Source organism: Prionailurus viverrinus, chromosome A3, assembly GCF_022837055.1.
Source record: "Prionailurus viverrinus isolate Anna chromosome A3, UM_Priviv_1.0, whole genome shotgun sequence".
In the NCBI taxonomy this organism is placed as follows: Eukaryota; Metazoa; Chordata; class Mammalia; order Carnivora; family Felidae; genus Prionailurus; species Prionailurus viverrinus.
Genome location: NC_062563.1, coordinates 16,493,132 through 16,506,241, shown reverse-complemented (window position 1 = coordinate 16,506,241; position 13,110 = coordinate 16,493,132). Strand labels below are relative to the sequence as shown.

Here is a 13,110-nt window from a genome sequence, read left to right as displayed (position 1 = left end):
GACCTGAAGGAAGAGTAGGAATTAGATGGGCAACAAGATGGGGCGCCTCGGTGGCTCAGTCGGTTAAGCGTCCGACTCCTGATTTCAGTTCAGGTCATGATCTTGTGGTTCATGGGTCCGAGCCCCACGGTCTGGCTCTGCGCTGACAGCGAGAGGAGCCTGCTTCTGATCCTCTGTCTCCCTCTCTCTGCCCCTCCCCCGCTCACACGCTTTCTCTCTCTCTCAAAAGAAAGAAGGAAAGGGAAGGGAAGGAAAGCAAAGGGAAGGGAAGGGGGCTAAATAGAAGCGTAGGAACCAGATTTATGAAGGGCCACTCACTACCTGGGTGATTTGGAACAAGTCACTTTATCTCTCTAAGCCTCATTTAGCCGATCTGTAAAATGTAAATAAAAATAGTACCCATCTTATAAAGTCCTTAAGGAAATGAAATGAGTCAATATTTATAAACTACTAAAATAGTGCCATGTGCACAGCAAGAGCTATAAATGTTTGAAGACAACATTAGAACCTTTTCCGAAGTACAATGAGAAGACATGGAGGGATCTGAACGTGAATGAAAGGGTGGTTGCTGAATGGATAGGAAGGTGCCTGGACAGGGCTGGTAGATAGATGGGTGATAGCAGCTGAGTGAGTGGAAGTTACAGTTGGACACTGGAGGGGGTCGGATAGACGGATGATAGATGGGTGCTTGCGTGACTGGGTAGGTGGGTGGGACTGGACGTTGTTTCAGTGGATGGAAGCATGGCTGGGTGATGGGGGTGGTTGGATAAATGGAGGAGATTTGGGGAACGGAGGTGGCTAGGTGAATGAATGCATGGATGGATGTTAACATGGGTGGCTTGGTGCAGAAATGGACCCACAAACGTCTGGCAAACTAATCTTTGACAAAGCAGGAGAATATCCTGCGGAATACAGACAGTCTCTTCAGCAAATGGTGCTGGGAAAACTGGACAGTGGCATGCAGAAAAATGAACCTGGACCACTTTCTTACACTACACACAAAAAGAAACTCAAAACGGATGAAAGACCCAAACGTAAGACAGGAATCCTAGAGGATTGCTAGAGAAATCCTAGAGGAGAAAGTTGGCACACCCTCTTTGACTCTGCCAGCCGCAGCAACTTCTTACCCAATACATCTCCGGAGGTAAGGAAGACAAAAGCGAAAATGAACTATTGGGACCTCATCAAAATAAAAAGCTTCTGCACAGCAAAGGAAACAGTCAGCGAAACCAAAAGGCAACCAACAGAATGGGAGAAGATATCTGCAAATGACATATCAAGTAAAGGGTTAGTATCCAAAATCTATAAAGAACTTATCAAACTCAACACCCAAAAAACAAATAATCCAGTGAAGAAATGGGAAAAAGACATGAATAGACACTTTTCCAAAGAAGACCTCCAGATGGCTAACAGACACAGGAAAAAATGCTCAACATCACTCATCATCAGGGAAATAAATACAAATCAAACCCACAATGAGATACCATCTCACACCTGTCAGAATGGCTCACATTAACAACTCAGGCAGCAACAGATGTTGGCGAGGATGCAGAGAAAGAGGAACCTGTTGGCACTGCTGGTGGGAATGCAAACTGGTGCCGCCACTCTGGAAAACAGTGTGGAGTTTCCTCAAAAAATTAAAAATAGAACTACCCTAAGACCCAGCGATTGCACTACTAGGTATTTATCCAAGGCATACAGGTGTGCTGTTTTGAAGGGGCACATGCACTCCAACATTTATAGCAGCACTATCAACAATAGCCAAAGTATGGAACAAGCCCAAATGTCCATCGATGGATGAATGGATAAAGAAGAGGTGGTGTGTATATATATATATATATATATATATATATATATATATATATATATGTGTGTGTGTGTGTGTGTGTATACACACACACACACACACACACACACACACTGGAATATTACTCAGAGATCAAAAAAAATGAAATCTTGCCATTTGCAACTACATGGATGGAACTAGAGGGTATTATGCTAAGTGAAATTAGTCAGAGAAGGACAAATATCAGATGACTTCACTCATATGAGGAACTTAAAATATAAAACCGATGAACATAAGGGAAGGGAAGCAAAAATACATTAAGAGACTCTTAAGTACAGAAAACAAACTGAGGGTTGCCAGGCTGGCAGAGGGTTGCTGGAGGGGTTGGGGGGAGGGGATGGGCTAAATGGGTAAGGGGCACTAAGGAAGACACCTGTTGGGATGAGCACTGAGTGTTATACATAGGGGATGAATCACTGGATTCGATTCCTGAAATCATTATTGTACTGCATGCTAACTTGGATGTAAATTAAAATAATAATAATAATAATAATAATAATAATAATAAATCAAAAGATGGGTGGCTTGGCGGACAGAAGTAGTAGGTGAGTGAACATGGGTGGCTGGTGAATAAGGGGTGGATGGGTGGTTGAATGGGCGGGTGTCTAGGCAGTTGGGTGGACAGGTGGATGATTAGAGGGTTGGGTGGGTAAAAGGATAGAAAGTTGGATGGGTGGGTGGGGGTGGAGGAGGAAGTGGTTGGGTGGGTGGGTGGTTGTCCAGGTAGATGTTAGAGAGGCTGAGTGACTGGAGGTGGTTGGCCTAATGGAGGAGTCGTTCAGGCGGGTAGTGGAGAAGTTAGGTGAATGAAGGGGCTGGGAGAATGAATGGATGACTGGGTGGCTGGACGGGTGGCTGGGGGTTGAATGTGTAATCAGAAAGTGGAGTGGGTGGTTGGGGTGAAGAGATGGTCGTCCAGGTGGCTCTCAGAAAGGCTGGATGAACGGAAGGGTTACTGAATGGAGGGTTGGATGAATGGGTGGATGGACAGGGGACCAGAAGCACCTCCAGTTAACTCTCTAAAGGTCGGGGAGAAGCCCTGACGGTGAAAGAAGCAGAACAGCCTTGGAGACTGGGCCTCCAGGGTCGCCCTGCCCCCGGGACCCCCTTCCCCGGCGGGGGCCCACCCCGCCTGCGCCCAGCCCCCGGGGGCCTACCTGGAGGCGGCGATCTCGGCCTTCTGGCGCGCGATGGCGGCGGCGCGCTGGGCGCCCTCCACGCTGTGCTCCACCTTCTGGCGGACCTTGCTGCTCTTGAGCGGCAGCACGCGGCGCTTGGTGCCCTTGACCAGCACGTTGTGGCGGTACTTGCCCTCCTCGCGGTGGCCGTCGGGCAGCGTGGTGCAGCCGTAGCCGTGGCGCAGGTTGTCCAGCCACTCGCCCTCGTAGCGGAGGCCGCTGGAGCGCTCGCTCACGCCGAAGCCCGAGCGCTTGTCGTTCTTCCACTCGCCCATGTAGGTCTCGGTGGTGGTGGCGTCGATGTCGGCCTCGAAGGGCGCGGCCTCGTCGGCGCCCTCCGCGCCCTCGCCCAGGCTGGCGGTGGACGCGGCGTCGCTGGCGCCGGAGCTGAGGTCGCTCTTGAGGAAGCTGACGCGGCTGCGCTGGCTGCCCAGCGACGTGCGCGACTCCGCGCGCCTCAGCCGGCCCAGCAGCGCGCCCCGCTGGAAGAGGCCGCCGCCCTTGGGCGCCCGCGCCGCCTCGGCGTTGGCCAGCAGGCTGAGCGCGAAGCCGCCGCGCGGGATGGCGGCCGGGGGCGGCGTCGGGCCGTCGGGGGCGGGCGACGCGGGCGAGTCCGGGGCCACCGTGCCGTTGCTGTGCTCGCTGCGCAGGGACGAGAGCGACGTGCGCAGCGGCGAGCGCACCACCACGGCCATCCCGTAGGGCACGCTCTGGCGCACGCCGTAGCCGTGGCGCATGCCGTTGGTGAACTGGCCCTGGTAGGTCCCTGCGGGCGAGGAGAGGGCGCGTCAGTGGGCGGCTGGGAGGGCCCTGCGGGCGCGGGGCGAGGCGGGCTGGGGCGACAAGCGCGCGGGTGGGAGGGCGGGCGACGCGGGGGGAGGGGGCGCGTGGTCCGTGAGGGTGCGAGGACAGAAGTGCGACCGCCCTCTGCGCAGCGCAGTGGCGGGACTATTCCCGGCGGCCACAGTGAGGTCGCGCGAGTGGGCGTCAGCGTGTGACGCTGCGTGAGCGGGCGAGACCCCGGAGTGCGTGCGGTTAAACGAGTGAGTGGCCAAAAGGAGTCTGCGGGATGGTGTGAATATTTCTGTTGGTAGGAGCACAACAAGGTCACGAGTGTGCCAGGCGGAGTGAGTCAGTTTTAAAGTGCGAAGTTGCCCAAGCAGATGAGGTTCGGTGAGTGTGAATATGAACGAGTGCACAGATTGTGCAAGAGCATGAGTGGGCAAGACAGTGAGTTTGTGCCGTAGTGTGAATATTTGCATTTGTGGGATTGTGCAGGGTCCTGGAAGGCTGTCAGATCATGAGTGTGCGAGGCAGTGTGTGCGCAGAGGGTGACCGAGATCACATGAGTGTGATGTAATGAGATGTAATGTAAGGTCATGCGAGTGTTTGAGGTCTTGCGTATGAAAGGAAAGGCAAAATTGAGTGAGGGTGCAAAACCAGTAGAGGTTCAAAGCGTGCGGACTTGTGGGAGCAGGTACATCTATCTATGTGTGAGTTTAAATGCATGCGCGTAGTCATCATAGCGTGCAAGGTGGGCTAAGCGCCCAAGTTCCTGTGGAGGTGACATCATGGGGATGTGAGATGTTCTAAGTATGCAAGGCTGTCTGAGTGTTAAAGCACAGAATAACATGTGGCACTTGAGGCTGAGTGTATGAGGTTGTGGGCAGCAGGGAAACTGAGACCATGTAAGACCGTGTGTGTACAGGATAATGGCATGTACAAGGAGGTATCATCAGTGCAGACCTTGCGTGTCCATCGGTGTGAGCACATGAGCTCCTGGGAACAAGAGCCTATGTGAGTAGCCTGCCGAAAGCCAGCTCCCTGCCTTCATCTTTATGCCTTCAGCATCCAGGACAGTATCTGCCATAGTGTTCACGGAGTTGAGGGGGGAAATTCAGAGCCTTTGTTTTAACACGAGCTGATACTTTACCCTGGTTAACCAAAAAAGGTCCCAAATGGCCTTCTTCCCAGCAAATGCCCAGGATGGCTAGGGAACTGAAACGGCCGGCCAGGTAAGGGATTCCTAAGCTCAACCCAACAGGCATGCTCCCATTCAGGCCTTTGCACTGGCCGGTATCTCTGCTTGGAACTCCTTCCCTCCAGATACGCTTCATGTCTCTGCTCAGTGAGGCCTATCCTGACCACGCTATTTAAAATTGCCATCTGCTTGAGCACAAGCACCCTTATCTACCCCTTATCTACTGTTTTCTATAGTATGTATCCTCTTCTAACATATCATATGACTTAATTGTTGCATTTATTGCGTTTCTTTCCTCACTAGAATGGAAATCCATGAGGGCAGGGATCTTTCCTGTTTTGGTCTCTGATGTAGCCCCAGCATCTACAATAGGGCCTGGCACATAGGGGTGCTCTGTAAATATTTGCTGATTGATTGGCTGAACCTCCCCAGAAACTCCATCTCATTGTGTGACCTTGGGCAACTCTCTTCCCTTCTTAAGGCCTCGGTTGCCCTGTCAATGACATGTTAGCTATGAAACTCTCTAAAGTTTGGCCTAACTCTGAGACACTGGAATTCTAGAAGGACCTGCATTGTGACTCTGCAGGGGAAGGACAGCATGTCCCTATGACTGTATACTATCTGGTCCCTCCCAGCCCAGGCTACTCCACCTTGGGCCCCTATTCCCACCCCGCCCCCATCACTTTCTGGATGAAGAGACTGCATTAAGAGTCATGTACAGTGCCGAGGGCTCATTTAAACATCTCAAAGTTCCTATCAGGTGGGTCCCTTGACGATGCTCATTTACAGGAGAGGAAGTTGGTGGTCTGAGAGGTTAAGTGACTTGACCAAGGAGGCAGAATCCAAACCCAAGTCTATCTGATGCCTGAAGTTCACACTCTGAGCCCCCAGTTCTCTATCCTGGCTGCCCTTCAGAAGCTCTAAAAAATACCAGTTTCTGGGCCTCACCACCAGAAAGTCTGGCTTAATTTGTTTGCAGCCTCTCTACAGGCAGGCACACAGCCAGCAGTGAGAGGGACATCAGAGCTCTCCTCCTGTCAGTGACCAGCCATGGAAAGCCAATGACCAAGGAATATGAGCTATAAAAGGGCCAAAGGGAAGTGGAGAGAGAGAAAGGAGATATCACTGGACATGATCTCATAGAAGATGCAAATATGATCTCCATTTCACAGGTGGATGATTCAGAGAGATTGTGTGACTTGCCCAAAGTCACCTAGTAAGGAAGGAGCAGAACTGGGGTATGAACCCAAGGTCTGACTCAAGCTGAGGAAGTGGGAAAATGGGTTTGTGTGGCAGGTGCAGAGAGCAGAGCAAAGAGAACGTGGTCCAGGGGATGAGAAAGTGGAGAGTTAAAACTAATGTGTTCCCCTTTCTAAGCTCATTCACTTGTGGTCACATTATATGGGAGGCAAGGGGACAGACAGAAACTTGCAGTCAGAGACAAACTGATCTCAAATATCTAATCTGGAGAACCTTGGACAAGTTACTTCTTCAGATTTTCAATTTGCTTATCTGGAAAATGGAAAAATAATACCCACCTTCTAAGGTTTGGGGAAGATTAAAAAGGAAACAACAACAAAAAAGGAAACAACCCTGGTTCCTGGGTGGCTCAGTTGGTTAAGCGTCCGACTTCAGCTCAGGTCATGATTTCATGGTTCGTGGGTTTGAACCCTGCATTGGGCTCTCTGCTAACAGCTCAGAGCCTGGAGCCTGCTTCGGATTCTGTGTCTCCCTGTCTCTCTCTGCCCTACCCCTGCTTGTGTTCTGTATCTCTCTCTCTCAAAAATAAATAAATTAAATTTTTTTTAAAAAAATGGAAACAACCCAAATGTCCATCAACTGGTAAATGGATGGACGGTGGTCAGCCACACGGTGGAATACTGGTCAGCGTTAAAAAGGAATAGACTGCTGGCATATCCAACACGGATGGATCTCAAAAACATGCTAAGTGAATAAAGCCAGAGATGAAAGAATACAAACTGTGCGATTCCAACTACATAAAAGCCTGGAAAAAAAAAAAAAAACTAAAGTATAGTGACAGAAAGCAGATCTGTGGTTACCAGGGCTGCAGGTAGGAGGGATCTACCACAGAGGGGTACAAGGGAACTTTCCGAACTGATGGAAATGTTTTACACCTTGATTGTACTGGTGGTTACACAGGTGTATACATTTGTCAAGACCGTGCACTTAAAATGAATTCTCTGCCTGGAAACTATACCTTGATGTAACAAATAATCTAATTTGTAAATAAATTTTTAAGAAAAAAACCACTCCAGCACAGCGTTCTGCAAATAGCCATTGGAAAATCCTGTCAACTCTCCTTTCCAAGTGAATCTGAAATCCGGCCACTTCTCACACCCCCCTGCTACTAGGCGGTAGCCTGAGCCACTGTTGTCTCTCGTCCTGGATTTTCATAATGGCTGCCACGCTGGTCTCTCTCTGTCCGTGCGCCTCTGTCCATTCCTAGCTCACTAATCACAGGGATTCTGTCCAAATGTAATAAAGTCAAAAATCACGACACTGCTCTGCCTCTTCTCATTCAGAGGAAAAGCTGAAGTCCTTAGTGATCCACAGACCTAACCTGATCTCATCCCCATCGCTCCTCTGTCCTCACATCCCTCCATTCCTCCTTTCCCTCACTCCCCTCTGGCCACAAAGTCCTCCTTACCGTTCCTCCCGTTCCATGAGCCATGCCCCTGCTTCGGGGCCTTTCTGTTTGCTGCTCCCTCTGCCTGAAACAGTCTTCCTCCAGAAATCTGCACAGCTCACTCCCAGAGAGGTATTTAATGGTTCCTATAAGACTCACCCAAGGTGACAAAGCTAATAAATATACCAAAGCTCCCATCCACGTCCAGCTGTGCTCCTACTGTGCTCAGAAGAAAGAAGAAAAACAAATATGTGAAAGGAGAAAGTGAACAAGAATGGAGCAGAGAAGATGGTAAACTGGGAGAAAGACAGAGGACATCTAATCTCTGGGTTGGACACGTTTGTGAAATTAAATCAACCAATCTACCTTTAGCTTAAAGTTGGCGTGAGATGGGCTGACATGGTCCCTTTAAGCCCAAGAGAAACTGAGATTGCTCTTGGCCACCAGCTGGGGAGGAAACGGCCAGGCTATATTAGGAAACTTACAAGCAAGTGGCAAGAGGCACAGACACCCAGGGGAGACTGGGAGTGACGGGGCCCTGGGAAGGGGGAAAAGCCAAGTGCTGGGGCCATCCCCAGCCTGACTCTCTCTAAGACAGGACAGCTCTCCCTGGGGACTGGAAGAACGCAGCATCTGCATCTGAAGAGAGGGAAAAGGAGGACCCTGCCCACAGCCATCTGGCTAAGATGAGCTTTCTATGGAAGGAAGTGCTTCCTGATCACCTTTGGGCTGGCCCCTCACTTGGCCTTGTAGACTCTACAGGGATTCTCACTGCCCTCAGGGTAAGAGGCAGGATTCTCAGCCTCTGACCCCCTCTCCAGTCACATTTGCCTTTCCACCTCAGGACCTTTGCACATGCTCCCGTCCCCCTCCACCTCTTCTCAGCATGCTCTTCCCTTCTCTCTTCCCCTGGCCAACTTCTTTTGATATTTCAAGTTTCAGCTTAAATATGACTTCATCCAGGAGGGTTTCTTGAACCCTGCCCCCTGAGTACTGCCATATGATGTCATGTCTCCCTGTTCTTCTTGGCACTTTTCCCAATTGCAATTAAATAACTGTTAAGGTCATTTGTCCACCATAAGCCTTTCCCACTGGACTTTGGCTTCCAAGAGGGAGGGAGCCATATCCAGCTTATTCCTGCTATGATCCCAGCATCTAGCACAATTCCCAGGCCCAAGGAAGCCTACAGTAAACGTCTGATGAATCTGTATCTTCTCTGCAGTGATACCCTTCCATTCTTCCAGGGGCAGGAACCACATTTTCTTTTTTCCTTCATGACTCAGCACATGGTAAGTACTCAATAGTGACTGGCGGTGGCTGCCAATGTGGTCAGGTCTAGATTTAGCAGCCCAAACCCTGGAAATTATTGGGGTACATGTAAAAGGCTGGTAAATACCGTTCTGTCCCTCACACCAGGCTCCTAAAGTTAATAAAACCTGAATATCATCTCCCTGCAGTTGCCCTTCTGGTTTAGTACAGAATAAGCTGGGTTTCAACCTTGACTCTGATGCCAAATAGTTCTAAAACATGTCGAACTATTTAAGCCTGCTGAGCCTCAGCTTGTCCTTCTTAAAATGGAGATAATGATACATACTTTAGATCATTGTTCATTCACTTGTTTGAATTTAACGAGTATTTGCTATGGACCTGGAATTCTTGGTGTTAGATGCTGGGGACACAGTGATAAATAGACATGATCTCCACTCTCAAGAGGCATAGAGTTGAGCGCCAAGGATAGACTAGATTTAAGCAACCACCACAGAAATAAATGTTAGGCAGCCACACCAGTGATGCAGAGTGATAATGGTCCAGGCCTTAGGTGGTGAGGGAGGATTGGCGGACCAAGGAATAAATGAACCATATGTGAGGCAGCTAGTACACAGTAAGTGCTCAATAAAGGCTAGTTTTGGCAGGCTAGAATCTTTGCTCAGAAAAGCTCGCCCAAAAGGATTAACTGGAGAGTTGAAAAGGAGCCGGGGAGGACAGAAAGAACTCAGAGGGAGAGAACGAGCCCAGCTCCAATTTTCCACCCACGTCTGCTTGCTTGTAAGAAAGCAGGCTTATGCACTGGGATGCCCAGGCTTGGCTGCTTTGGCCACATCTCTGACCCAGGAGGCCTTAAAGTTTCTGTCCTTGGGAGGAAGAAAATTTGGGGGGGGGGGTCTCTTCATCAATGACACCTGCCTCCACACCCTCTAGACACACATGAGAGAGTAGTTTCTGGAAACCACATTTATAGTACAAGATCCACCCTTTGGGGGAGAGATTATGACTTAACCGACGTGGACACTGGAGTTTTTTAAAGCACCTCTGATGGCTCAAATATGCAACTTGAGTAAGAGCTGCAAAACTCTACACTAGCCTCTTGTTAACCAGTTGGCTCCGTTCCTTCTGTCAAACCTGTGACATGCTGTACCTGGCAGGTGTCATGCAGATCCCAGTGGTTACCCAATAGCGGATTTCTCCTTTGCTGATGGAACCTCGTTCTGTTCAAGGGCCCAGACCTCCTTCCTGGGCCTCAGAGAAAGGTTCCTTATCCAGGGGTAAATCCTGATTGCTCTCAGCCAGACTTCATGTCTACTTACCTTGCCAATGATTGGATTCGATGTGAGCATTTGATGAAATCCAGCATTGAGACCGGAGGGAGAGTTTGTTGGGGGGCGGGGCAGGGAGGCAGGAAAGAGTTCCTAGTTCTTATAAGGAGAAACATGCAGGCATACACTCTTCTGCTGCTGGGTATTGCTGCATGTGGAGGTGACCCCTGGAGCTGTGGCAGCCAACCTAGTACCATGAAGCCACTGAGAATAGAGTTGACACTATATGGATGCAGAGCAAAACATGGCAGGACCCTGGGTCCTTGTTGACATTGTTGAGCCTCCAAGTTAACCAATCCTGAGACTCTCTTACCTCTGGATTCTTCTTTATGTGAGATTATAAATATCCTTATTGTTTAAGTCTGTGCTGTCCAACATGGCAGCCAGGAGACACAGGTGGTTATTGAGCACCAGATTGCAAAGAATTAGCACCAAAAAAATGTAAAATACATCACTAATAATTACATATTGATTACATGTAGAGATGGTATTTTGGTTATTGGGTCAAATAAAATATATATTTTTTAAGGAGGCTCCACACCCAACATGGAACCCAACGCAGGGCTCAAATTCAGACCCTGAAATCAAGCTGAGATCAAGAGTCAGATGCTTAACCAACTGAGCCATCCAGGTGCCCCTAAATAAAATATATTATTAAAGTTAATTTCACCTTTTTACCTGTGGCTACTAGAAAATTTTAAATTGCATCTGTAGCCCACATTATATTTCTGTAGAAAATGCTTATTTAATTCACTTGGAGTTAGGGCTTTCTGTTTCCCACAGACAAAAAAATATCCTAACAGGTATAGGTGTCATCATTGTGATTTTATAGTTGGAACAATCGAAACTAAGAATTTAAATTACTTGCTTCAAGTACAGCAGCTGTTGGTGGTCACAGCGAGGTGCCCTGACCAGTGCTTTCTCCTCTACGCCTCTAGGAATCTGAGAACATCCCTTACGAGCTAAAGGTTTGCAATCCTTCATCCAGACCTCAGCTCTGAAGGGAGCGGACCATTTCAGAAACCCAAGGGAAGTCTAGGAGATCCAGAACCCACTTTGACCCAGAGAAGAGACATGTGGCCCAGACCAGGGATTCTGCCTCCAAATACAGAATGGACACTGAGAACATCACCCCCTCTGCCCAGTGACACCTGCCTATTTCCAGGAAACTGTCTGAGGTCTGAACACCAGTGTCCCTGGAGGACTGAACAGAGATGGAGAGAGAAAAATCAGGGCTAACTCCTCTCCTGTGGTCCCCGCTGCCTATGGAAGTCCTGACCTGACAGTCCATTGTCTTCATGACCTGGTCCCAATTCACCCTCCTAGTTTTGTCTTCCCAAATCCACCAAAGCCCAGCTTCAAAGTCATCTCCTCCAGAAAACCTTCCTGGAGTATCTTTTTTCCTCCATACTCTCATTGCTTGAGACATTTGTCACTTCTTACCTCTTATACAGCTATCTCATCTATATCTTGTCTATTTGGTCTAATAGCCATTCTTGGTCCTTCCTCAAATCCTTTCCCATAGTGTCAGATGTCAGCACAAGATCTTTGACAGGACTATGGAAGTGTCATCAGCAGATCTCAGACATTGTTTAAGATGGAGAATGGCAGGCAGGGGACTGAGCAACCGAGAGTCCAGAAGTCAGTGGCTCTTGTCCAGGTGCACCAAAATTGGGCCATGTAAACCAGGAATGCACAGCAGTGAACAAGCATGCCCTTATGCCACAGATACCTATATAGATGCTCCTAAATATAGGGGACCCATCCCAGCTCAACTCTAACCCACCTTGATAAATACCATGGACCCAGTGTCCCTGAGAAAGCAAGCCAGGCCTGAGACATCTTTGGGGACAGCAGAACAATGGAAATTGTTTGGGCTTTGGAAACAGACGGACCTGACTCTGAATATTTCTTTAATTTCCCCCACTTCTCTTTATCTTCACCCCGTCCATCTAGTCCAGGCTGCACCAGTGCCTCCTGGTTAACTACAACAGCATCTCCCCTGGTCTCCCGCCTCCCCTGATGCTGCAGTCCACCCTTTGCTGCTGCCAGAGTCGTCATCTTAATAAGATGTAGATCTGATCAGGTGACCCCGCCTAAAACCCTGCAGTGGTTTCCGAGTGCCTCAAGGATAGTCTTGGGTCCCTAGGAAGCCAAGATTGCATGTGAGTGATTTTGGAGGAATATTCTTGGGATGAGCATCTGTAAGGAAGGAAGGAAGGAATCTTCTGGATTCAACTGCAGAAGAAGTTGAACTTCTTCAAGTTGAACAAGCCAAGGCTTGTAGTGATCCCATGGGGATCTCTGGAGCTAGTATGGCCCTTCAGAGTTGTCCAAAGAGGCTGGGTCTTTGGACTCCTGTATCAAGCAGTCATTAGCTCTGGGTTGCCCACTGAGCTAGGCAGCTCCTTCTGACAGACAACAGTGCCTGGCTGTGAGCCATCAGCGACCAATGCTCCTGGCAGCAAGGGGAAGGAGGACTCTGCCCCTGGGGGGTATCTGAGGGTGTCTTGCAGCGTCTACTGCTGGAGTATTTACATGGGTTCTCTAGCAGAGCTCTCAGACTCTCATCAACAAATGTTGGCTCCCTTCACCTCATGGGAAAGGATTGCAAGGTAACCAGTCATCCCAGTTTGCCCTAGACTGAGGGATTTCCCAAGATTAGGAGTTTCAGTACTAAAACCAGGACAGTTCCCAGGCAAAGCAGGCTGCTTGGTTACCCTTCATCTGGGTGAGAAGGAGAAAAGGGCATGTCATATTAGCACAATGTTCAGTGGTGTGCTGGTAGAATAGCTCTTTGGAAAAATAAACAAACAACCCTGATTTTGTAGTGCTAGCCAATTTCCATCTTGTAAGTATACCCA

The 13,110-nt window shown here is 49.1% G+C and overlaps 1 protein-coding gene and 1 long non-coding RNA gene across 3 annotated transcripts in view; one reads left to right on the top strand and one right to left on the bottom strand.

The window, feature by feature from the left end:
- JPH2 (junctophilin 2) overlaps positions 1-13,110 on the bottom strand; it is a 69,973-nt gene that overhangs the window by 43,972 nt on the left and 12,891 nt on the right. Inside the window, exon 2 of the mRNA XM_047854365.1 lies at positions 3,004-3,790. Within this exon, the coding sequence (XP_047710321.1) occupies positions 3,004-3,790 (787 nt within the window). The remainder of the gene's footprint in view (positions 1-3,003; positions 3,791-13,110) is intronic.
- Positions 5,386-11,712, top strand: LOC125162864 (uncharacterized). Of its 2 annotated transcripts, XR_007151203.1 has the most exons (3): positions 5,386-5,765; positions 8,875-8,941; positions 11,185-11,712. It is a non-coding gene; the product is annotated as an uncharacterized LOC125162864 (long non-coding RNA). The 2 variants fall into 2 exon arrangements; XR_007151204.1 differs by lacking the exon at positions 8,875-8,941.